Below are 25,735 nucleotides of genomic sequence, written 5' to 3'. Positions count from 1 at the left end.
AAATAAAGTCTTAAATTTTTCTTATCTATAGTTATAGAAATCAGCTTTTGGCAGTAACTTACCCACACATTTGAAAGTAATATAAAGCAAAGTTTTGAATTAGCAAATAAAACCATTAAATGGCTAAATTAATTCCTAAATTAGTATTTAGTACATTTGAATTGATGCTTCTTTAATCATTCATAAATGGAGATGGGTATATCTTCTGTGATACACTTCAATGCTTATAGCATCCAAAATAGATTCCATGTATATTTTCAATAGAAATGTAATGTTTCTAATATAAATCCAATACAATAAATAATGAATAGATAAAATTTAGGTTTATCATTATTTGGCATAATTGACCCAAGTATTAATGAGCAGTTAATAGAATAAAAAAAGAGACTAAAAAATTATGTGCCTCTTAAATTCCAAATAGTCAGTCCCCTAGTTATTCCTCCCACAAAGAATCTAGAACTCCCTAGCAGCCCAACACACACACACACACACACACACACCTGTAACTGACCAATCTCTAGATCCAACTACAACCTACAAGAAATATATAGAAAAAAAGGAGCTTGTTTAACAGCTTCACAATGGTACAATCAACAAATTTAGACCACGGCAAACTCTATAGGACAAATAAGCTCCTATCTTTTAACAATTTATATAAGAGGAAAAAATGATGGAAAAAGAACCTACAGATTAAAATAACTAAGAGACTTACTTCACAACTACAATGTCTACACCTTATTTGAAACCTTATTCAAACAAATTTTAGGTACATATTTATATGATCACATGTGTATATATATGCATGTGTGCCAGAGTATATGCGTGTGTGTGTGTGTGTGTATATATATATATACACACACACTCATAATACACAAAAAATTAGAACTGAAATAAAAATTTGAATTATTACTATTACTATTTAAACAATTCATAACCCTATTGAGGTTTAACAAACAAAAGTCCTGTTTAACAGACATAAAATACTTAATCTCTTTTGTGTTTAAAAGTACCACTGTTACATAGTTATATATATTTAAGGGTAATCAAATACCCTCAACTGAACTGATGCTTAATGAAGAATGAATGCTGAGGCACGCACAGTAGTGCACACTTGTAATGTGAGCAGCTTGGGAAGCTGAGGCAGGAGGATGGAAAGTTCAAAGCCAGCCTCAGCAAAAGAGAGGTGCTAAGCAACTCAGTGAGATCCTGTCTCTAAATGAAATATAAAATAGGGCTGGGGAAGTAGCTCAGTGATTGAGTGCCCCTGAGTTCGATTCTTGGTACCAAAAAAAACAGAATGAATGTTTCTTGGTGTTCTATACATATACCATCCAAAAGCTATTGAAAAAAGACATACCTGCATGACTGTTGAAATGTGCAAAGTTAGCAAAATTGGCTGTGGCTGTTGACTGAGGAGCTGGAGCAGCAAAAATGTCTGAGCCAAGATCACTCAAAAGATCAAACTGCTTCTTTTCTTGCTGTTGTCCTTGAGAGCGACCAACCACTGGGGACTAAAAACCACATGTCAACTATAAAGATTTTTCAGTAAGAGCTGCTGAATTTTTATACAAAACTATCTCTAATTCACGAAGTATTTATATGCAGGAAGAGTTACAGTATACTGACTTAATTCCTTTGTTCATATTTTTCACCTAGACCTTTTGTGAAAACAAAGCAATTTATCCAAAAGCCCTAGAATGCACATAAAAATGGTAGAATGTAATCTACATTACTATATTTCAGAACCGCTGTATAGGATTAAAGTTGCAATGCCACACAGAACAAGATCTGTCACAACTCCATCTAGTACAACAAAGTACTGACCTCAGAAATCAATTTACTCCTCATATTTTTAGAATAAGTTATAAGGGAAAGCCATCCGAGTTTCAATGATAAACATGCCACACAATCAGACATTTGGGAAAATCTTATTATATCCCGTTAAAGTACATCACAGAAGCTATCCTGCTCTGTCACTACAGATTCATGTTTCACTAACTGTTTATCAAGACAGATAGCTTTAGCAACTTTCCTGTACACCTTCATAAAGCTGCAGAGAAGTTAAAGCAATCAAAAACAGAACAAAACCACATTCCTATCACTTACCCAATAATCAATTAATGTATTACAAACCATAAAGACATAGATTATATTGCTGTCTTAGATTCTCAAATTAAAAAAAAAAAATTCTCAAATTCTTGGGCTGGGATATGGCTCAGTGGTAAAAGTGGTTGTCCAACACCACAAAACAACAAGATAGATACACACACACACCCTCTCAAATTCTTGATATTCAATTCTCCTTAAGTGGAAGTCCTTACAAAGACTTCTAAAAGACTACTCACCTGAGTAGGTGTGCCCTTATTTAAGTGCAGTGCTGGTGCAGAATCTCCTAAAAGAGATTTCAGTGGTTTGACCTCAGGTGTGCTGCTTGTGCTACTGGCAGAGGAACCTGAAATAGATGCATGAACTGATGCCACCACTTTGGCTTGTTCTGGTGGGACATACCTAAAACGTGAAAATTAGAATAGGCAGTTAATTTTTAAAGCATAGGAATCCTACACTAAAAGATAAGCTCAATTCTAATTTTGTACAAAACTGTTTCCACATTAATCTTATCTGAAAAATCTCACTTAGAATTGATAGCTTAAGACTACACTTAATTGGAACACCAGAGAATGTAATAGATGAACCAAAAAACTTTTTTCAATTATTTACTAATGGCTTTTATAAGAAATTATATATTTATTATTTTTATAAATACAATATACCAACTGTTTTTTTAAAACAGAAGATGAATAGTTAATACTGTAATTTTCTGTTATCTTATGTTATACATGTATCAGTAGCTTATTATTTTTATTGCAATATAATTTGATTATTTAGCTCTTTTTAATTTATTTATATTGGTGCATAATTATACATAATAGTGAAATTCATTAAATCATATTTGTACAGGCATATAATTTCATAAATTTCATTCCCCTGTATCTTCCCTTTCCATCTTTTCCTCCCTCTCCCTGATCCACTTGCTCTACTCTACTGACCTTTTATTATTATTACTGTAATTAGTGCATTATCAGTGTGTGTGTGTGTACACACATACACCCATACACACATATACATACATACATACACACATACATACATACATGTGTGTATGAGAATTCATTGTAGTATATTTTTACACAGACATAGAATGTACTTTAATTTTTAAAAACAAAAATATATTAAGATCATAAACATTTGGATATGTAAAAGAAGGTAAAGAAACATTTATTATATTACAGTTAACAGTCTAAAATATAAGGAATTATTATAAATCTATAATAAGATCATTTAAATTCATTTTGAAACGAACCAAACCAATTCACAAAAGGAGACACAGATATGAAAACTTATAAAGGAAGAAAAATGTACAATTAAGCTATCTCCCATCCACATGTGAACTTCATGCTGTCTACTGAAACACATTCACACATATGCTCTGTGCCCCAGAAGTACCCATTCCAGAAACTTATCCTTAGCAATCAGCTTGGTAAGTGCATATTGGTACATGAACATGCATGTTACCACAGCAATTTAAATAATTTTTTAAAAATTGGAGACAAACTGTACATCCATCACGAAAAAAACATACTTAAAGGGATTATGCTAAAATCTGTAATAATATTATGGAGCTACTCTGCTTGACATGGAAAGATGCCCATAAGATGTCATAAGTGTTTCAGGTTTGACCCCATCATGGCAGGATTCATGAGAGGAGGGCAATGAAGGGAGGAAAAACGCAATAAGGATAAAAAGCCCCAAAGTTGGCAATGCTAATCTCTAGACGTAGCATTATTGAAAGCTTCTGTTCTCTGGAATTATTATAGTTTGTATTTATATTACTCTTGCTATTACTTTTCTGTTAGAATACAAGCCTTATAATTACTTCAGGCTTTTAGTTATATAGCTTATGGTTTGAAGGAATAACTTAATAAATTTGTTATAAATACAGGACTGTCAATCTATGGTTTTAATTCTATCAATATTATTCACATTTTCTCTTACAATTCACATTCATTTTTATATTCATGGCTAATACTACCCTATCTAAAATCCTAACCAAACTTAGTTTCTTAGTTGTTGAAAGTAATACTGATAAGTCAACTGAAAATTACAACAGGACTATGCAAGGAGAACACTCTTCTATAGACTATAAAGTATATAAAAAGTTAAGAATTAAATGGTAAAAGGACAATATCACTTTCTTTAAAAGAATTATTCATTTCACTATATTTTTATTATCACCTTTTAATATTTTTTCTTTTCTGAACTAAAATTATAGTGGTATATTTCTATCTGTATTCATAACCAATGTACCTAGCACCAGTGAATATAGTCCTGGTTAATTTTGCCTTGCAAAAAGTAGTCTGTTTTAGTAATCAGTAAGAATATAAACTTGGGGCTGGGGCTGTAGCTCAATGGCCTACTGTGAGGAACTGGGTTCGATCCTCAGCACCACATAAAAATAAACAAATAAAATAAAGGCATGTTGTCCATGTACAACTACAAAAATTTTTTAAAAAGAAATATATAAATCTGACCGAGCATACAAATCAGAGCTAATGTGCTTACTGACTGAGAGTAAAGATCACTCCCTTATAAACCACAGCAAGTGTTCTCTCAGGACCAAAACAGGTTATAAATATATCATCTGTTGGGAAAAAGTGGCAGTTTCCTTCCTCATTATCTATTCCCTCTATTCTTGACTCCTCTATCTTCTTAACCTCCAAAGAAGTAAACATGCTATTCAAAACTGCTCATAGTTAATGAGTACTATACATATATTGTGACATAAAGCTAAAAATGAGGAGCCCTAAGTGGTTGAACACTAGCTCTGTGGATATAGTCCTTGCTGTGCTATAAGGGACACATTAGCTTTACGTATAACCTATTAAAATAATGGATTTAGTTAAGGAAGTATAAATAAATGCTCCCTTCTTAACCAGGTAGCAAATTGACTGAGTCCTGGTAATTATAATTAAAAGGCTGCTAATAGGTATAGTGAAGTAAGATAAAGGAGTAAACATTTTTGAAAAACAAATCCAATAAAAAAAAAAAAAAAAAATCAAAGGATAATGAGAACCTAATTACCTACTTAGTTTTCTTCCTGTCTGCCTTCCTTCATCATATTAGACTAACCTTAACCATAATTAATAAAATTTTGTGAGGCTTTAGTGGAAATACAAACAGTTCACTCACCATCTTTTCTTTTCATATTTTTCTTGTAAAAACTCTTTCACTTTTTGTGGATCCCTGAAGTCTGGAATTGCTGAAGATCTATCATCAAATAATCCTAGCCAGATCTGTTTACAGACCTTTGGAAACAATTAAAAAAGAAGTGTTAAATTCAATATCTTCACTTACTGACAAAGAAGAAATTATATTCCTTTCAGAAAGCCAACATACTTAATAATTTCAATAGTAATACATTCAGTGAGGATATTTTTCATAACCACAAAGGACTGAATTTATTTTAGTTATGTTGCGATACACAGTAAAATTTTAGCAAATCATGAAAGATGGCACCTTATAAAAAAATGAATAGTAAACCAAGATTTGAGAGGATTAAGGGTTTGGTATTGTATCTGGTCTTGGCATGATCATAAACTATTAGCACAATCATGTAATCTATAAAATCTGTTTCCTCACCCTTAAAACAAACTCAATCAGTAGCAATTTTACAGGCCCTTTAACAAGTTTAAAAATCAACCAAAAAGAAAAATTCCAGATCATAAATAATTTGCTATTAAAGTGTAACAATAATAAACACAAATACAACTGTAGCTTTATATTTTATAATTGCCTCCTGTGCTTTTTATTTTTTATTTTTTGGTCTAATGGCTAAAAAAATAAAAGGTCAATCTGAGATATTCAACTTTTTTGAAGAAGTAGAAGAAATGAAATGATGCAGAATAGAAATAGGACACAAAGAACACAAAAAAAGAACTACAAAGAAAAAAATTAAAAACAAAATTAAAAACTGCTTACTCTCCGGGCATAGTGGCATATGCCTATAATCCCAGCAACTCGGGAAGCTGGAGCAGGAGGATCACAAGTTCAAAGCCAGCCTCAGCAACTAAGCAAGGCCCTGAGCAACTTAGTTAGACTCTATCTCAAAATAATAAATAAAAAGGGCTAGTGGATGCGGTTTGCCGTTAAGTACCCCTGGGTTCAATCCCCCATACAAAATAACACTGTTTACTCTTCAGTCTTGAAAGAAAAAAAAAAATCAAAAAGGCAAGCTACAACTGATAAAAAGTATTTGCAAAATCTGTAAGAACTTGAATCCTGAACATGTAAGAACCCCTACCACTCAACTGTAAAATACAGACCACCCAATATAGAGGGGTCAAAATATTTGAACAGTTACTTTATCGAAGATTTACACATTTCAAATAAGTAGCCTAACATCACAAGTCAAGTGCAAAATGCAAACTGAAATGACACTGAGACTCCATGATAAAGACATCCACAGACTATACCACTAGAAAAGCTAAAAATAAAGAGTGACTATACCATGTGTTGGTAAAAGTGTGGAGTAAATAGAACTCTCCAGAATGTAAAATGTTAACAAACACTTGGGGAGTTTCTCAAAAGTTAAACATACATGTAGCGTACATGACCTGATCATTCTACTTCTAATTACCCCAGAAAAATGAAAGCACATGTCCACTCAGATTTGTATACAAATATTCACTACAGTTTTATTATTAACAACTCCAAAATGGAAATAACTCAATCAAATGTTCATTAAACAGATGAATGCATTAACACATTTTGGGATTGTCAAAGTAGAATATTAGTAAGCCATTAAAAGAAACAATTATTCAACAGGAAACATGAATAAACCTTAAGATAACTGTGCTGAGAAGTCAAAAATTCCTCCAAAAATGTACATACTGTATTATTCTATTCATTTAAAGTTTTAGGAAATATAAACTTCTCCATAGGCAAGAAAAACAGATGAGTAAAATCATTACAAAGGGGTGGGCACAAAGCCTTCTTGATGAAGTGGTGGTGGGTACAGTGTATACATGACAAAATTCATCAAATTGTATACTCATTATTTCTCAGTAAATCTGTATATAAAATAAAAGTCTACAAATGTTCCCAAAATTTTATTAGTTTAAAGAATAATAAATTTGACATTGCAAAAGGAAAACTTGACAAATACTTGGGAAATCAGAGAAGGAAAAGCATGCTTTTCAGTCTTACCTGCTCACTTGACCAAGTAAGAAATAAAAAAGAGAAAGGATGGGAGAAGGACTCAAACTTCCTTTCCATCATATCCCAAGCATATCTCAAAAATAACCATTTCTTGTGGTTCCCTTCTATGCCAGGCACAGAACAGACATTATAAAGTCATCAAGGCAGTTAACACATGTAAAGGCCTAGGCTAAAGCACAATTCCATTATAAAAACATTTCAATAACAAAGCCTGAGAAGTTCAGATACCCAGGAATGGTAACAGAACTTACTGCCAAAAATGCTATATTAAATTAAAGAGACCCGGGGCTGGGGATGTGGCTCAAGCAGTAGCGCTCTCGCCTGGCATGCATGCGGCCCAGGTTCAATCCTCAGCACCACATACAAAGATGTTGTGTCCGCCGAAAACTAAAAAATAAATATTAAAAAAAAAATTCTCTCTCTCTCTCTTTAAAAAAAAAAATTAATTAATTAAAGAGACCCCCTTATCTAGTAATTTCTCAGCCAGTTAGGACAAAAAGAACTATACATAGTACTCTCCTTAGGCAGAAACCTAACTAATGTTATTCTCCCAAAATTTAATATTTTGGGATTCTGCAACTGTACATTTACAATCAGAAAGGGAGGACAATAAGTTTGTCAGAAATAATAAATTCAGTGAACCAAATTGCTCATATTATATATAGGCCAGAGGTCAGCAAATTGCAACCCATGGGCTAAATGTGGCCTAAGATCTTTGTCTGTAGACAGAATTTTATTGAAACACTCAGGTCCACATGCTTGTCTCATGTGTGACTAACCATTTTAGTGAATGACATCAGTACTGAGTAGTTACAACAAAGACCTTACAGATAGCAGAGCATAAAATCTGATGTTTCACAGAAAAAAATTGCTAATTCTTGATACAACTGCAACTATGGACTTATTACAATACTAACTCAGCATACAGGAATAATAATGAGGGATAGGGAAAGAAATGTGGAATGAATCTAACTGAATCATGTTATATATTTACTATTTAAAATATTAAAAATAGTATTTACTAGTTTTTAAAGGATCATTACTTAAAAAGCAGCCCCTCCCACACTCCCACCAGCAGCACTACACAGGACTGCTAAAATTCAAGTTTAGAAATCCACAAAGCTGGGGCTGCGGTTGTGGCTCACCTAGTATGTGCGAGGCGCTGGGTTCTATCCTCAGCATCACAAAAAATAAATAAATACAATAAAGGTATTGTGTCCAACTACCACTTAAAACAACTTAAGAAAGAAAGAAAGAAAGAAAGAAAGAAAGAAAGAAAGAAAGAAAGAAAGAAAGAAAGAAAGAAAGAAAGAAAGAAAGAAAGAAAGAAAGAAATCCACAAAGCTTAAAACACGAGAGTCTGCCATAATTCCAACAACTGGAAAGTGAGGAATAAATCTCCAGAAGGGAGATAAGAAAACAGGCATCACCAAACCTATATATCAACTGTGCCCAAATCTCTAGTTCAACATATGGATTCTACCACTTCCCCAAGGATAATATGCCATATGTTCAATTAAGGACTAAAAAATTGAGCAGAAATTTCAGCTGGCACCTAACAGGGAAGAAATCAAGTTTGCCAAAAAGCAAAACCAATACCAGTTGGAGAAACAATATAAAATGAGAATATTCTCATGACTTTGAAAAGAGATTTCTTAAAACAGGGCGGAGAAAGCATTAACTACAAAACTGAAAACTGATAAATTACATCTCATCAAAATAACAAACTTCTAGCCACAGACTAGGAGAAAATATTATTAAGGATATAACTGACAAAGAATGAACAAATTCTGATATATTCATAAGATATTACTCTAATAAAAAGAAAAATAGCTATATGCATCCACACATAATACTCTCAAAAGTATTACACAAAAATGCACATTCTTCACTATTTTATTTTTATAAATACAAATAAAAAACAAAATGATATCTCTTGAGAAGGGAAGAACAGGAAAGGATATCAGAGAATGATATCTGTGTTCTATATCATTCATTACCAAGGTTTTTGGATTGCCAAACTGGAAATAATTAATAGAACTCATCCAGGAAATGGAGGTATAACTCACTGATAAAAGCACTTGGCACTACAAGAAAAAAAACAAACAAAAGAAACTTTTCCAAGAGTACAATGAAGATTCTTGAAATGAGCTGTACTCAAATTCAAGAATACTCAAAAATACTCAACTAATATTTACTCTAATTAATGACACAAATGCCAAAGATTTTAATAGTGATGTAAAGTAGCACTTGAAACTTACTTTGGACTGATGAACAGATAATAAAAACAGCCACTAAAAGAAATATATTACAATGTTTATTATACTTGTATAATTTTTCAATTTTACATGTGTTTGGGCTGAAGGGAAAACTGACAGATTTGGCCACTATGCTGTGGATTCCAGCAACCCCTGCCCAGGACCAGGATCCTGCTGTGGCTATACAATACAGAGATTCTATAGCACAGCAGGTAGCCTAACCAAGCTTCCTGCACAAAGCTGCTGCTAGCACTACCATGCTCACCTGCAGTCAGACCTGTGGCACTATGCTGCTATGTCAGATGGTACAAAGTGGGACAACCAGAAGTCATCATCTCACACTAGATGACAGCTGTTCACAGCCTTGGAACCCTTGGAAAGATCATAGACTACGAGGAGATTATCCTTGGGGAAGTGGAAGAATCCATAGTTCTATAGAAGACTGACAAAAATATTCAAATATCCAAAAAGTTCCTGGGGATGCAACCTTTGAATACTTGTACCCAAAGTTAAACTTGCCACGCAGAAGGGCTTCAAGTTTAAGAAACAGAACTAAGAAACTCAATGCCATCAACCTTAAATTCTATGTGCCTAGAGCCTGTTTCTAATTTCTTCTTACCAGTTCATAAAGCATCCAAAACCAGATGACATTCTGTCTTGCCAAGAGAGAGACAAGACTTCTTTATTCTGAAGAAAGAACCAAGCATCAGTTTTTAGGAACCTGATGCTAGAGCAATGGAAAAGACACAGGGGAACTACTATAATTCAGATATACCAGGCACACCTATGCCACCTAAGTTGCCTAACAAGGCATTGAAAGTTATTTGAGGCAATGTTTCAGGATCTTAACAGGCAGGACCTTCTAGTTTACATGGTAAGTATCTAGTCCCACAGTAGCCAACTGGTTGAAGACCCCCCTACTCTCAACACAAACTCCTGCATGGCTCTATCCCTCAGATCACATAAAAAGTTGCACAGTTCTAGCTGATCTTTGCAGATCTAATTGTGAATTAGCTAGCATCCAAGCTTTTTAAACAATACAGAGTTTTAAACCTATATTAAGCATTCATAATATGCAAGCGTTACTTGAATTCTGATTCAAACAAAGTGTTAAGGGAAAAAAAAAATGTAGGAAAAAAGAAATTTGAACCGTACCCTAGAGTACTAAATTATTGTTGATTTTTATAGGCATGAAAATAGTATTATTCTTATACTTCTTTAAGCCCTTGTTTTGTTTTGTTGAGAAAGCATAGGTCCATGAATTTCCAGATGAACCTGTAGGTCTTGGATTTGCTTCAAAATAATAAAGAAATAGGCCAGGAATTCATAGACGTATATTACATTACTTTCTATTTGCATAGATACAAGAATATCTACATAGTGAAAGGGAAGCTGAAAGATTATAAGAAGCTAGAATGGTCAAGGCAAATAGCTAAAAGGAAATAAATACTGTGACCTAAGATATCAATGTTAACAAAAAGTTTTAAGTAAATTCTGCATAGCTACAGACTAACATCTAAGCTGCTTCTATAACACTTTTGAGTTTTCAGTCAACATTCAAAAAGATCTACATTACAAAATTTATAAAAAGAAAATATTTCCCACATATTTGTTAATATCATACTTACTAAAATTCAGCAAAAATTACTCTCTACACTAAAATTCAGTTCAACGCATATTTTTGTATGATCCTTTATTTTCTAAACTTACAAACCAATAGAAAAGTACCTACACATAAAATCACCATCATATATCTACACTAATTTTCAAATGTTTTCACAAATACTATATTTCAATTCAAACCTCATGAAATAAACAAAGCAGAACTTCTCATGGATTACAAAGGAAAATGAGATTTAGGATTTTACCCATTAAGTTAATGGTACTAAAACTATATCGAAGATTTTTTTCAGTCCTAAAGTTTAATTAGTTACCATACCAGTTTTTTAAAATGATCATATCCATAGCAATCAGTATCATATCCATAGCAATTACTTAGGGTACAGGTTAAAAATGCAACAAACACTCCTGTGCCTCATGCCCACATCTAGGATCAAAATCTCTTAAGGAGTAGAGTCCATGAATTTTTGCCAGAAAAAAACACACAAACAAAATTCCACAATTCTAATTACTTACGTGAAGTTTGAAATTTATTTTTTTAATTAGTTCATTATAATTATACATTATGTTGGGGCTCATTTTGACATAATCATATAAGCATGAAATACAGTTTGCTCCAATTCAGTCCCCTTACTTCCTCCCTCTCCCCCTTCTCCCAGTTCCCTTTCCTCTACAGATCTTTCTTCTATTTATAGTTTTCCTAATTAGTGCATCATGGATATACATAAAGGTGAAATTCACTGCAGCATATTCATATATGTACATAGGAAAGTTTAGATAGATTCATTCCACCTTTTCTCTTTTCCAGTCCTGCTTCTGTCCCCATCAATTCCCTTCCGGGATTCCACTGATCTCTCTTCTATTTTCATGGAACTCTTCCCACTACTTTTTCTCCTATTTTATTCTTGACCTTTGTGCTCTGGCTTATTTCACTTAGCATGATGATCTACACATCCATTCATTACCAGCAAATACATTAATTTCATTCTTCTTTACGGCTGAGTAAAACTTCGCTATGTATATAAACCACATTTTCTTTATCCATTCATCTGTTGACGGTTACCCTAGACTGGCTCCACAGCTTAACAATCGTGAACTGCACTGCTATAAATACCAATCCGGCAACATCCCTACAGTATGCTGATTTTAGATCTTTTGGATATATACCAAGGAGTGGGACAGCTGGGTTACATGTTTCCATTCCTACCTCTTGGAGGAATCTTCATACTGCTTTCTGAAGTAGTTGTACTAATTTGCAATTCCACAGTTTATGAGTTACATTTTCCCCACACATCTTCACCAACATTTAATATTATTTGTATTCTTGATAACTGCTATTCATCTGGATATAATACATATATAGAGATAAATAGATAGACATATAGATACATTCATGTACATTCTCACTGCTTCAGGTGTAATAACAAAGTACACATCATCAGCCCTGGAAATGTGTATACTTTGAGCAGAGAGAATAGTACAGAAGATACAATGAGAGATGTTTTTAAAAAATTGTGAAAATGTTACGGTGAAGGCTACCAAAACAAAATTTTAAACCACATTTAAGCATTTTAACCCCTGTGGATAAAATACTCCTGAAAGACATAAGAGTAAAAATTAAAGGAAATTCAATAGGGTTTAGCAAATAAATTCATGTTAAAAACAAAAATAAAAATAACATCAGCAAAATGGCAAGAAAATTAGAAAAAAGCATATATGATAAGCAAAGCAGAGATCATTTGGTTAAAACATGTCTTCTGGGAATGAATTAAGAAAAACATCAGACAGACCAGACAGTGGCGCATGCCTGTGATCCCAGCGGCTTGGGAGGCTGAGGCAGGAGGATTGCAAGTTCAAAGCCAGCCTCAGCTACTCAGGGAGGTCCTAAGCAATTTAGTGAGAACCTGTCTCTAAATAAAAATATAAAAAGGGCTAGGGATGTGGCTCAATAGTCAAGCATCCCTGGGTTCAATCTCTGGCATGGCGAGTCAGCCCTGGGCTGTGTATTTGTAAACTATGAATATGAGTATATGAGTGGACTGGACTGATGCTGCCCCTTGCTTTGGGCTGGCAACAGATGCGTCCTTTTTGTTCCCTCTGCCTATGATCCTCACATAGCACCAAAGATGGGTGTGGCCTTCCAAGATGTCAATCAATCTGCTGACCCCAAGACATCAGAAAGCTAGACTCAACCCCCTGAAACCTGACACCCCTCACTGGGGTGAAACTTTCAAGTGTCTTCCCCTCAATAAAAAGGGACTTTAGAATATCCTCCTCCTCTTTTGTCTGCCTTCTTTGTGGGAGCTGGAGCAGAGGAGCCATGGATGAAGAATCCCAAGGAGCAGGTATTTTCTCTGTCTGGTGTGGTTATTTCATGCCAGCCCACTTCACCTGGAGTGACCCTGACTGATTCAGTCTCCTGTCATGGCACTCTGGTGCCCACCCCCACTCCCCCTCCAAAAAAACCCGCATCAGTCAGATTATAGGAGGATTTACACTCCAAACTAGAAACTATAAAATTATATAGAACAAAGGTTTTTAATCAACTACCTGAAGACCAAATTGGGCCACTGATTTGTTTATACTACCCTGATCTAAGAATGGTTTTTAAATTAAAAGATACACACACACACACACACATATCCCCCCCAAAAAAGATATGCAACAGAGACTGCAGGTGGCTCACAAAGCAAACAACATTTACTATTTGGCCCTTTAGACCAATTTACTAACCACAATATTTTTCTAAAATAAAAGTCAATTTTTATTACTCAAATATATTTAAGGTCAATGTAAAATTAAAGCTAAAATACTCCAAATGTTTAATTGTGTAACACAAATATAAATGTAAATGACGGTAATAAATTCTATGAAAACGGAAAAAAGAGTCTTCTAATGAAATCACCTGGAGAAACAAAAATATTCATAATCCTGCTTATTTCTACCTTACACTCATATTCAATATCTGTATATTTATATTACTTGACAGAAAACATATTGAGAATTTTCACAAGATGGTTGAGTTTGAAGCATCGCAGCCTTTTCTACATACATATGCATATTATTTTTAGTTTATAGATGTAGAAACTAAAGCTCAGTGACATCTTGTCCAAAGTTCACAACCTGCAGCCTATGAGTCTCATCCTTTGGCCCAAGATCACTGAATTTCTAGAAATATTTGACAAGCTAGGTATACGAGAACATGCCTGTAACATTCACTACTTGGGAGGCTGAGGATAAGGCAGGAAGATTGCAAATTTGAGGCCAGTCTGGGCAATCTGGCAAAAGTCTGGGGATGTAGCTCAGTGGTAAACTATGCTTACCTAGTTCAATTCCCAGGTACCATTAAAAAAAAGAGAGAAGGGCTGTGGCTCAGTGGTACAGTGCTCACCTAGCCCGCATGAGGCACTGGGTCCAATCCTCAGCACCACACAAAAATAAAATAAAGGTATTATGTTCACCAACAACTAAAAATATATACGAGAGAAAGAGAAAGAAACAAAGAAAAGAAATATTTCACAAATCCTCTCCGAAACTTCACCAATTTCCTTCAGAGCTGCAATATGGGTGAGGTTCTTATAAGACTCACAAGATAAACTAATACTAAATGATCATTCCAGACACTGATTTACAATTCATCCAAATGTTCTCTGTCTTCACTCTCATGTCTCATAGGCTTTTTCTCATATTGGTCTTACTTACCCTTGTAAGAGTTTAATAGTCTGTATTGAGAATGAACACCATTTCAGGGTAATTTAGGAAATATTCACTAATATCCTGTTCCAACTTATAATAGACTCAGCATAACATAAAATGGCATATATGAATATTCCTACACCACCAGAACACAATAATTTGGAATTTTAAATTTTTCAGTATTTATAATTTGTGACAATGCTTGTTTCTGATTATAAAATAAACCCAGTCTTTCCCAAAGATATAATGTAACTTCCCCAAAGCTTGAAGAACTGTATCATAAAATAAAATCTACTTAACCTTTTCTCTTCATATGTTAATTTTATCTCAGGTATTTTGCTATAAATCCACTAAGTACATGTACTTTTTAAAAATTCTCTCTCAGACTGCAAGTTTTATTGTATGTTTTTGCTCATAATTGTATTCACACTATTCAAGAACAGTTCCTAGCGTACAGGAGATGATTAATAAATTTCTGCTTCAAGAATAAAAAACAAATTGATCATGAATGATAAAAATAGGAAAAGTAAACAATATGAATCAAAATAAACCTTTTTTCTTTATAAGCTAATTAATTTACTACTAGAAAAGGAAACCTATGTTTCCAAATAATATAATAGAAAATAAAAAGTGGAAATAATTTTATCTATATAGCACTATTCACTGGTCCTCCTTCCATTAACTTTGATCTTCAGAAGTTAAACCAAGAGTGAAATTCCTTTAACTAGAAAATATCCACAATATCACCAAAAAAGCACATACAGAGTAACTATGATACAAAAGAAAGCATTAACAGTCCAAGTGTTAAAGGCTTAGTTCCCAGCATGATGTTTCAAGAAACCTATAAAATGTAGGGCCTAATAGAGTTCATTAAAGTAATTGGGGGAATGCCTTTGAAGGAATTATAGGCTCTGATCAGACTCAGCCCTCTTCTTACTTTCTTTTGCTAGCTAGCAAGAACAGTTGGTAAACAGTTTGGCACCACCATACACTCTCACTATGATGTGCTGCCTCAACACAAGCCCAAAGCAACGAAGTCAGTCAGTCACAGGCTGGAACCTTCAAAACTATGAACCAAAATAAACCTTTTTTCTTTATAAGCTAGTTATCTCAAGTATTTTGTCATGGTGACCAAAAGCTGACTGCTACACATAAGATAAATACGCAGAAATGTTTTCTGAAATAATTGCTTTTGGAAGAAAAGATGAAAACCTTACTCAGAAAATAAATATGAAGTACTTTGCTGCAATATATTCAACACGGTGATAAAGTCAGAAAATGCTAAAGTATTACTCAAGTAATCTGTAAAACCACAGATGTAGAAACTAATGACATACTTTGACTCAAACACCTTTAATACTGTCATCAACTTTGCAAATTCCCAAAACAATGATCTATTATTTATTTATTTATTTTAATCATAGATGGACACAATACCTTTATTTGTTTCTATTTTTATGTAGTGCCAGGGATAATAAAAGTTCAGAAGTGAAACCTCCCCTAGCTACACACACATAATAAGCCATTGCACTGATGGTCTCAAATAATAGTTTCCATGTATCCATGCCCTTTGCCTTGTATTTTGATAATTCCCTCTCACTCTGATTTTGGGCTTGAAGCATAACTTTCTTGGCAATATGATGTTCACAACTGTAATGTATATAAGACATAATTAAGTTTTATATGCAGATAATTGTACACAGATGTTTCCCATATATGTCTAGAGAAACATTCAAAGCATAAAAAGTCTTCCATAAGTCAGATACAATGGCTCATGTCTATAATCCCAACAACTCGGGAGGCTGAGAAAAGATTGCAAATTTGAGGCCAGTCTAACTTAGCAAGGCCTTAAGTAACTTACAAAGACCCTGTCTCAAAATTAAAAATTTTAAAAGAGCTAGGGTTGTCACTCAGTAGTAAAGAACCTTGGGGTTCAATCCCTAGTACCATAAATAAATAAACAAACAAACAAACAAATAAATGTTTGTATGTATGCCAGTTATCCATCATTCACGGTGCTTTCCTGCTTAAGCCAGTGACATGTTCCAAGGGTAACAACAATCAAACATGTACTCCAACAGATTAAAACTCCCCTATGTGGGCAGAAAACTCAAGATTGCTGCCAAAGACAATATACTTTCTGATTTTTAAATTCAGAAAAATTCATCCTTAGACATGAATCCATTCATAAACAAGATGTATGCTAGTGTCATTTTTAATCCTAAATATATGAATATGGTTCTTTCCAAATTATTGAAGGTAACAGTAGATGTTTTGAAATGTGAAATATCCAGGTTTTATAAGTAGTACAAGAATTTAAAACCCCATATTAGCCCATTCATAATTTGTGGGCCTTACTTGGAGCCTGATTCAAACAAAGTGTTAAGGGGAAAAAAGAAATTTATGAAATAAATTATATTCTCCATGCATGTGACAATTAAGATTTAAGTGCTTAAGATAAACTGATAATAAAACACTTGTCATTAAGTCCATGAAGTCTGGGTTATGAAGTTGTACCAACCATCCTGCACTTCATAATATTCATCCTCACCTTCTACACAACTCTTAAGTGTTTAAAAACACAGATATTGCCCTTTTTCTTTGTGTATTGTGCTTACTCCAATTCTATATTTCTCCCTGTGAACTTAAATCCTAACCACAATTAAAAACCAGCAAATGTTTTGCCTCTTCCATCTTTCCAATCCTTTTCTTCACACCAATATTCAGTCTCTTTTCCATATTACTTCTGAAACTTATCATTATTTATCTAATATCATATTGCAATTATTTGTTACATATCTGTCTGTCTCACCAACTGTGAACCTTTTGTTTGCTAAGCCTGAGTGATCCAACTATAACTGCATCCACAGTGCCTGGGACAGTAACTATCATAGTGCTTTAAGTGGTCTGTTAACTTGCATACCTCTGTGTATGATTTTACATTCACTGATGAATCTATTCTTATTCTTTCCCTTTTAGGGGAGGGGGAGGTTGATGAGTTTGAAACCCATCTTTTTATATATACTAAATGTTGATATTAAACAATGTTACTTCAGATGTGACAGGGTGTACCTTGAGAAATTATACTAAGTGAAATAAGTCAGTGACAGGACAAATATTATATAATTCCATTTAACATAAGATTTCTAAAATAGTCCAACTGCCAACCACCATGGCACATGCCTGCAATCCCAGCTATTCTAGAGGCTAAGGCAAGAGGAGTTCAAGTTTGAGGACAGTCTGAATATACTAGCAAGATCCTATCTCAAAATAGAAAAAATTAAAAAGGGGTAGGGATGTAGCTCAGTGGTGGAGAGTCCTTGGGTTCAGTTTCCAACAAAATCAAAATAGTCAAACAAAAAAAGCAGAAAGTAGAATGGAGGACACCAGGGACTAAGGAAGAAATGGGGAATTGTTATTCAATGGGTATAAGGTTTCAGTTACTATAAGTTCTGGAGATCTGCTATACAACACTGTGTCTGCCTGTAGTTAACATCAATGTATTGTAAATTTAAAATTTATTGAGAGGTACATCTCATGTAAGTGTTCTTATTCCTTCAATCTTAGTATTTTGAGACCAGTCTCCACTATACCTTAACTATAGACATGTTAGCATGCTTTTACTTTCTTCTCCAATGGATTGTTTCCTTTCTAGGTCTGGAAATGTAACCTTATCTATTATTGTTATATTTTTAAACCTAAGATCAGAATAATATTATTTATTTATTTATGACTGCATTCAGAATTTCAAAATCTTGTATATAAAGCCAACACTCTAATACATAAACTTCAAATCTGTATTTCAAGGCTAATTTCAAACTTTATACAAATAGTTCAATTGGATATGAATATATTATCCTAAGCTTACTATGATTAAAAACCTTCTACCCTTTTATACAATTCTATATTTTCTTACATTGTACCCACATCATTCTGGAAATCTGGTTTACTCAAAATAATTTGTCACTGGCACAATTGGAAACTTTAAAATTTGCTTTCTTCTCTGAAACATGTATATTATACATCATTGTCAATTTATACTTTCTTCTTCACTATTTTAGCACCAAAAACATGTGCGTAACAAAAAGACAATCTTAAATATTAACTAATTATCAGGAAGAAAGGTAGAGTACAAAATGCTTTTACACATTTTTCTAAGGGTAAAGAGAAGATTCAAACTATGAAATCCTAATATTTAACTTCTTTTAAGTCTACTAAGAGTTTCAAAGATATGCAACCAGAATAATATACCTGAAGTACTCTTTCCTTTCTAGAAAATAAGACTTTCCTTTGAAATAAAAATGGTTATTATTCATTAACTGGGCTGACCATCTCACCCTATCAAGATTATAAAATATACCACTTTTCTTCTTTATTTTATTGGTTTTTAAAGTACTAGATCATGACTTTTACTAATAGCAAAACACAAAACCAAAAATAAATAAGCAAACAAAATGGAATTACTGGAAGACTAATAAAAACAAGAAGGAAAAGTTCCCCTCCGAATCTTTACTCTGTTCTCCCATGACATTAGGCTGCCCCTCAAAACTCATTCCCTTTTTTAATTAATCACCTGCTAAACATCATCACAAATACAATTAAAGTTAAAAATTAAAAAAAAAAAAAAAGGAAGGAGAGGACCTTACAAAACAGCCTAACAAGCTTAACACAGTATCACAAAGCTAATTCTCTTCCTTTTGCCCCCCGCCCCCCATGGACTAAAGACTAACAGTAATAGACCAATAGTAATTTCAATACTAGATGTTCTCTGAAAACATCAGTAACATTCAACACTGCTGAATTGTAAAACATATTTCATCTCAGGTTTAAGGGAAAGTATAACTGCAGTAAACAAAAATTTCAAATACAAAAATAACACTTTAACAGTAAAATTTACCATTTTAAACAACTTCTTAAATCTTAATGAAATGACTGCCAATAAAAAAGTTGAAAATTGTAAAAACACTTACTTCATTTCCATGTTTTTGCAGGAATTCAATTTCCTGTTGTGTAAATGTTGTCATGGAGATAGATTTCACCCTGTGCGGTGGATTTAGTCCTCGCCTAAAAAATAAGATATTTCACAAAATTATATTTTTAAAGTGAGATGCCATATAATAATTCATTTTTAATTAGCATATTTTAACTCAGAAAGTGTTCTCATACCATAAACTGAAATTATTTGAAAATTATTTTAAATAATATTCACAACAGATGTCAAACTAAGTTTAACTAGACTGATACTAAATAATATATTTGAAGATAAATTCAATTAACTACCCATGAACCCATAGCACCAATATAATACATGCAGTATTGTAGTATCTAGAAAAATCAAATACTGCTTTAGAGTATTTTCAGTGGAAGGAAAAGACTATGAGAAGAGCACTATTAAAAGAATTTAAATTTTAATCATTTAAATATTTAATGTTTCCTAACAAAAAGACAACGATGTGTTAAGATTGGAGCTACTACTTTTAAATAAGTTTGAGGCTAATTTAGAAAACTGTATGAAAGCTAAGGAAGGAAAATTGAGGTAATTAACCAATATGTATAAAGTCCTATCTCTCCATCAATTCAAGTAAGTATTTATTTATAATAAAGAACACATTCAATCACCTCAGAGGGTAGTAAATGTTCAAGAGGGAACAGCAGGGTCATAGAGAAGGGCTTAAGAACAAGTGGATATGTTTCATCAACATTTAAAGTCTTTCAACCTAGAAGCCTTTCCATATGGATGGCCTTACAAAGACTTTATCTTGATGATCTTTCATCAGGAACATGTAAAATTGAATAGAAGTGACTAATCCACCCACAAGAACTAGGATTAAATAAATCCATGCATAAAATTACTTTGGAGTCATGTCCTTTCATAAAGGCTTATTTGGTACCTAGGTTCTACAGCAGATTAATAATATTTTCATGGAATTTGTCATAGTCAACTTGCAATCATCCATGCCAATTAAATATTTAACAATATAAGTGAACCAAAGACCTTTCAAAACTCTTCGAAAAATACTTTTGAATAATTAAATATGGTGTATAATATTCTAGAAATGCACAGTTTTAAGTCAAAACACTAAGGTTCAGAATTAACAGAAGCTCCTCAATTTTCATATCCTTCTTCTTTCTTCCCAATCCCCACCACCATTTGTCAGTGATGAATAATATACCTTTCAGGTCAAGATCTAAATTAATGTTACACTTTCTCTATTTCACATTTTGAGTGGAGAAAGGTTAACTTGGGTTTCCATATTATTTCTGCTTTCCTTGTTTTAAATTTTAACTAATACATTGCTTTCCTTCCAGCTCTTGATAGGTCATAAAATAAGACTATATAGGGGAGACACTAAACAGCAGCAATTCTATTCTAGTTAAATGTTCAAATTTAACTGTGAAGAAACAGCTTCAATATGAATAACTTTCAAGTACCTTTACAATTAATTTGCAATCACAAATTAAGGCTCTAGAAATTACTTTTAAATCTTGAGAATACTTATAAAATTTCTAAAAGTGGGAAGTCATTATTATTCATTTAAAACATTACACTGTTTTCCAATCTATCTGCATTGTAAGAATGAGACTAAGTTTACCACTTGGGGGGAAGTTTATTAGTACATTTACTATACATGTATGCATATATGCACATATATATACATTTTAATACCTTAACTTATCCCAAAACAATTTAAGCAGAAATTATCTTACTATTTTTTCTCAAATGTGTCTATACCTCTCAAATTGTTCAATAAAGAGAGAGCAATTCACAAAGCTAACTCTTGATAGTTTAAAGTTACATTACATAGATGTAATCTCATGAATGCAATACAATGTATAGTGTATATACTTATCTCCTAGCACTACCAGGAGGTATTCATATTACCTAAATAAGTGAATAAAATAACTTAGGAAACAAATTCAACCAGACTGTACACTCATAACCAAACTATGAAAGGACATTTTCCCTTTAATAAGAATACTCCTTTACAGAATTTAGTATTTGTAATACACTTAAAATTGGCTCAATTTACAAAATTGGCAAGACTATTTTGCAAGACCACATTTATTACATAAATTGATTAATCCCAAGGAGATTTTATGTGTATTCATGTTGCTTTCTCTAATTGTTCTTGTATATTCCATTTATTCAGACAGATCAACTAAATACCCAATGCAAGAATATACAAGGATTTCTTATTTTAGACTCCAAAAGCTATGTACATGGTTATCAATGCTTATAAAAGAGGGTGGTGAAAAACTGAAGACTGACTTTATTAATCTCTTTAGTAACAGTCAGAATGATGAGTTTGCAGTGAAAAATGAATAACCTCATACACTGATGGTAAGATAAATGCACCAATTTGTGCCAACCACCTCATGTATGCCATTTGGTCCAAAAATACCACTTTTGGGGAAGTTATACTGAAAGAGACATCTGAAATGTAAATAATTATGGACAAGCTGTCCAAACATCATTCATAACAGGAAAACATTAGACTTCAATACCAAAAAGGTAGTGATTATGAACACTGATACTTATGTTTTAATTTTTTGAGATTAAAATAGTACTTCCAGAACTACATAAAAAAAAGTCTTCAAAGGAAACCAACCAAATATTTCAAAATGCTAACATTCCATTGCAGATACAAGACAAAATTAAATGGTTTTTTTCTATTTTTTAATTTTCTATTATCTTAAAATTTTCCACATTGAATATGTACTATTGTATAACTGGAAAAAATGGCAAGAAATATTGGAAAGTCTAATTGACTAGTAATGGCAGTCAGAGAATCTGGACTTTAAGGCCTGGCTTTATGAATGTGAATATCAAAACGAGAAAAAGAGCATGGTCTTTCTTTGTTGGGCAGCATCCCTGGTCTCCACTCACTAAATATCAGTAGGGTCCTCCTGTTTTCAGACACTGCCAAAATCTATGGAGGGGAAAATCCCTGCCAATTAAGAACCATGCACACAGACAACCCGCAAAATCAACCTAATAAAATTCCTTTGCATCTCAATCCAGATATAAATTCTACCAACGTTCAATCCTCTCCAAAACATTGTATACTTTGCTCCAAAGCCAACAAAATATTCAATCTTTCCATAACTTTTATGATCAGAATAACAGAACATAGAAATGAATCTCTCTAAAATAATAACAAAATAAATATGGAAGTTGAAAATATATGTACACATACATATAAATTAGAAAACAGTCTTGAGGCTGAGATTGTGGCTCAGCGGAAGAGCGCTCGCCTAGCATGTGTGAGGCCCTGGGTTCGATCCTCAGCACCACATAAAATAAATAAATAAAATAAAGATACTGTGTCCACTACAACTAAAAAATAAATATTAAAAAAAAAGAAAGAAAACAGTCAAGGAAAAGTGTCCACCACAACAACCAAGAATGATCCATATGATGTAAAGAAACTGGTTGGCAAAAACAAATTTCTAGGGCAGAAAACTTATTAAATATTTTGTTAAATATTTTTATTAAGTATTTTAATTGGCACCTTGCATATTTAATCACATTCTATTTTTAGCAGTAGTATGGTAAACTAGATACTTTGAAAATGCTTCTCTGTCTTTTCAAAAATTTTAAAAATAAAATTGCTTTCAAAAATAAAATTTCTAACCCTTTCTGGACTTTTTAGAAAGTAAGGTTAATTTCTAAGGACCAATCCCTTCCCAAAAAAGAAAAACAGACTAATTTAAAACTCAAAATTTTCTGAAATGAAAATTTATAAATGTGAAAAATAAGTCAGCTAAAGAGCAGATAGATTAGACATATTTGAAGTGATAATGAACTGGAAGGCAAAAAGAAAAAATTGAATACAAAGGTAACACAGATAATGCAAAAATAGACAAAAAAGGAGGATAAAATTAAGAGGTCTAACTTGCATCTTATCAATTCCTTTTCTGAATAGGAGAAAGTAGTGTAAGAATGAGACAGAGAAACATTTGAAGAAAAATGGCTGAGATTTTTCAGATCTAACAAAAGGCACATATCTACAGGCAGGGCTTATCAAAAGTGGGGTACATAAAATCCATGGAAGCATTCTGATAAAACTACAGACACATCTTAAAAGTAATCAAAAAGAAAAGACCGAAGAAATAAAATTTGACAGATTAAATAGACTTCTCAATAAAATATCAGAATATTAACTTCAAGTGGTATAAGGAAGTAACATGTTACAACCCCAGAAAAGCTATTTTTGAAGTATGAGATGAAAATATTGACGTCTCAGATTTTAAAAATCTAAGAGTCTACCCCAGAAGATCTTCACTAGAAACATATTTTTATATACCTTAAGAGAGAAAAAATACCTATGAAGTCTTGAGATATAAAAAGGTGAGCAAAGAAACTGACAAGTACACAAGGCAAATCTAAACAATTATCTGATCACAATAACATCCACTTTGTAGAAGGAAAAAAAGAAATTGAACCCTTTTTTAAAAACATTTTTAAGAAAAACTCTCGTTATATTAAAATAAAACTAAAATGTTTATATTTAATGTGTATTCCTGAAAATTGATGCCACTTCCCTTTATACCTAAGCCTAGACTAGCCACCATGAGAACTCAGTGTTTTATAAATGCTTACTGTAATGATATTAGTCATAACTATTTGATGGAAGTGTTGGGCAAGTAAACCACATCATTTTTACAGGGCCAATACTGAGGTACCACCTATTCCAAATCTTAAAATACACACTTTAAGTCTTCAGTTTTTTCCAAAAAAAAAAAAATTGAGTCATTGAATAGCTTCAGTATTGATGTTTTGAAAGTATGTTCACCAGTTAATTTGTTCCAAGTTCCAAAGTAACCTACTGGTGCAGTCTAATATGTTTTTGCAGTATAATTAAGTCATATGCAGATCCCCAGGAGCGTTCGTTTAATGACCACCACCCAGGTATGACTGTAACCAGATGGTATGACTCATTCCATATGTCCACAAGTATGCTGCTCTTAACCAGGCCTCAAACAATCTTGCAAATAGCCATTTGTTCAATTCAAATAACAATCTGTGCTGGATGAATAAGAAAGCTTATTTCATTAGTTTTATTAATTGTTTTTTCTCCTGCTGGGGTAGAAGCTGGTTAAAATATTTTAATAGACTATGGAAATTTATGTGTTACTAATTCTACTGGCACAAAGTAATTAAGTTAATTTGACATGAGATCTAGCCTAATCTTAGTTATTTAGTAAAATATTATACATGCTTCATACTGTGAAAATTACAACTTAAAATCTAGACCAATAGAAGATGGCTTTAGTAAGGTATCAAGATAATATAAACTCTTGATGTCAAAACACTATGTAATGAAGTGTTCAAGATTTTAGTCTATTCAGAGCCCATCTTAAAATACTGAATATATGTACTATACATAGGCTACATGTTTTATATACACATACATATATACAGATATGCACATAAAATATGAGTGTATACATATACATAGTTGGTATTTGAGGTTTTCTTTTTTTTGGGGGGGGGGGAGCCATAAATATCACACCAGTAAGGTCCTTGTAATATTTACGGAAAGCAACTAAGAAATAATATTCAACTAATGATTTAAACCTCATTAAGGCACTCCAGTTAACAGCAATTGACCAAAAAAAAAGTCTTCACTACTTCTCCAATCCTCCAATGAAACAATAGCAAGGGGAATAAAAAACAAAAAACATTAACCACAAGAGACAGGGACAGAAAACAAGGAAGGAATCTAAAAACACATCAGTTTTCTAATAAAAAAGTTTAGAAGATGCCTAGCCAACACTGTGATATGACCTGTGAATCCAGCTTCTCACAAGTGTAAGGTGGAAGTCACTTGATCCCAGGAGTTCAGAACCAGCCTGAGCAACACAGTAAGACCCCTGTCTCA

The 25,735-nt window shown here is 32.9% G+C and overlaps 1 protein-coding gene across 12 annotated transcripts in view; it reads right to left on the bottom strand.

Annotated features, from left to right (window-relative positions):
- Agfg1 (ArfGAP with FG repeats 1) overlaps nucleotides 1-25,735 on the bottom strand; it is a 54,389-nt gene that overhangs the window by 19,316 nt on the left and 9,338 nt on the right. For all 12 annotated transcript variants that reach the window (XM_078018129.1, XM_078018130.1, XM_078018137.1 and 9 more), the window contains exons 2-5: nucleotides 19,820-19,913; nucleotides 5,248-5,363; nucleotides 2,346-2,508; nucleotides 1,358-1,511 (exon numbers count right to left, since the gene is read on the bottom strand). In XM_078018129.1, coding sequence (XP_077874255.1) covers nucleotides 1,358-1,511; nucleotides 2,346-2,508; nucleotides 5,248-5,363; nucleotides 19,820-19,913 — 527 coding nt within the window. The remainder of the gene's footprint in view (nucleotides 1-1,357; nucleotides 1,512-2,345; nucleotides 2,509-5,247; nucleotides 5,364-19,819; nucleotides 19,914-25,735) is intronic.

The sequence above is a fragment of the Ictidomys tridecemlineatus genome, chromosome 7, assembly GCF_052094955.1.
Source record: "Ictidomys tridecemlineatus isolate mIctTri1 chromosome 7, mIctTri1.hap1, whole genome shotgun sequence".
NCBI classification, from domain to species: Eukaryota; Metazoa; Chordata; class Mammalia; order Rodentia; family Sciuridae; genus Ictidomys; species Ictidomys tridecemlineatus.
Note: the sequence above shows the minus strand (reverse complement) of the source record. Positions and strands in the feature narration are given on the sequence as shown.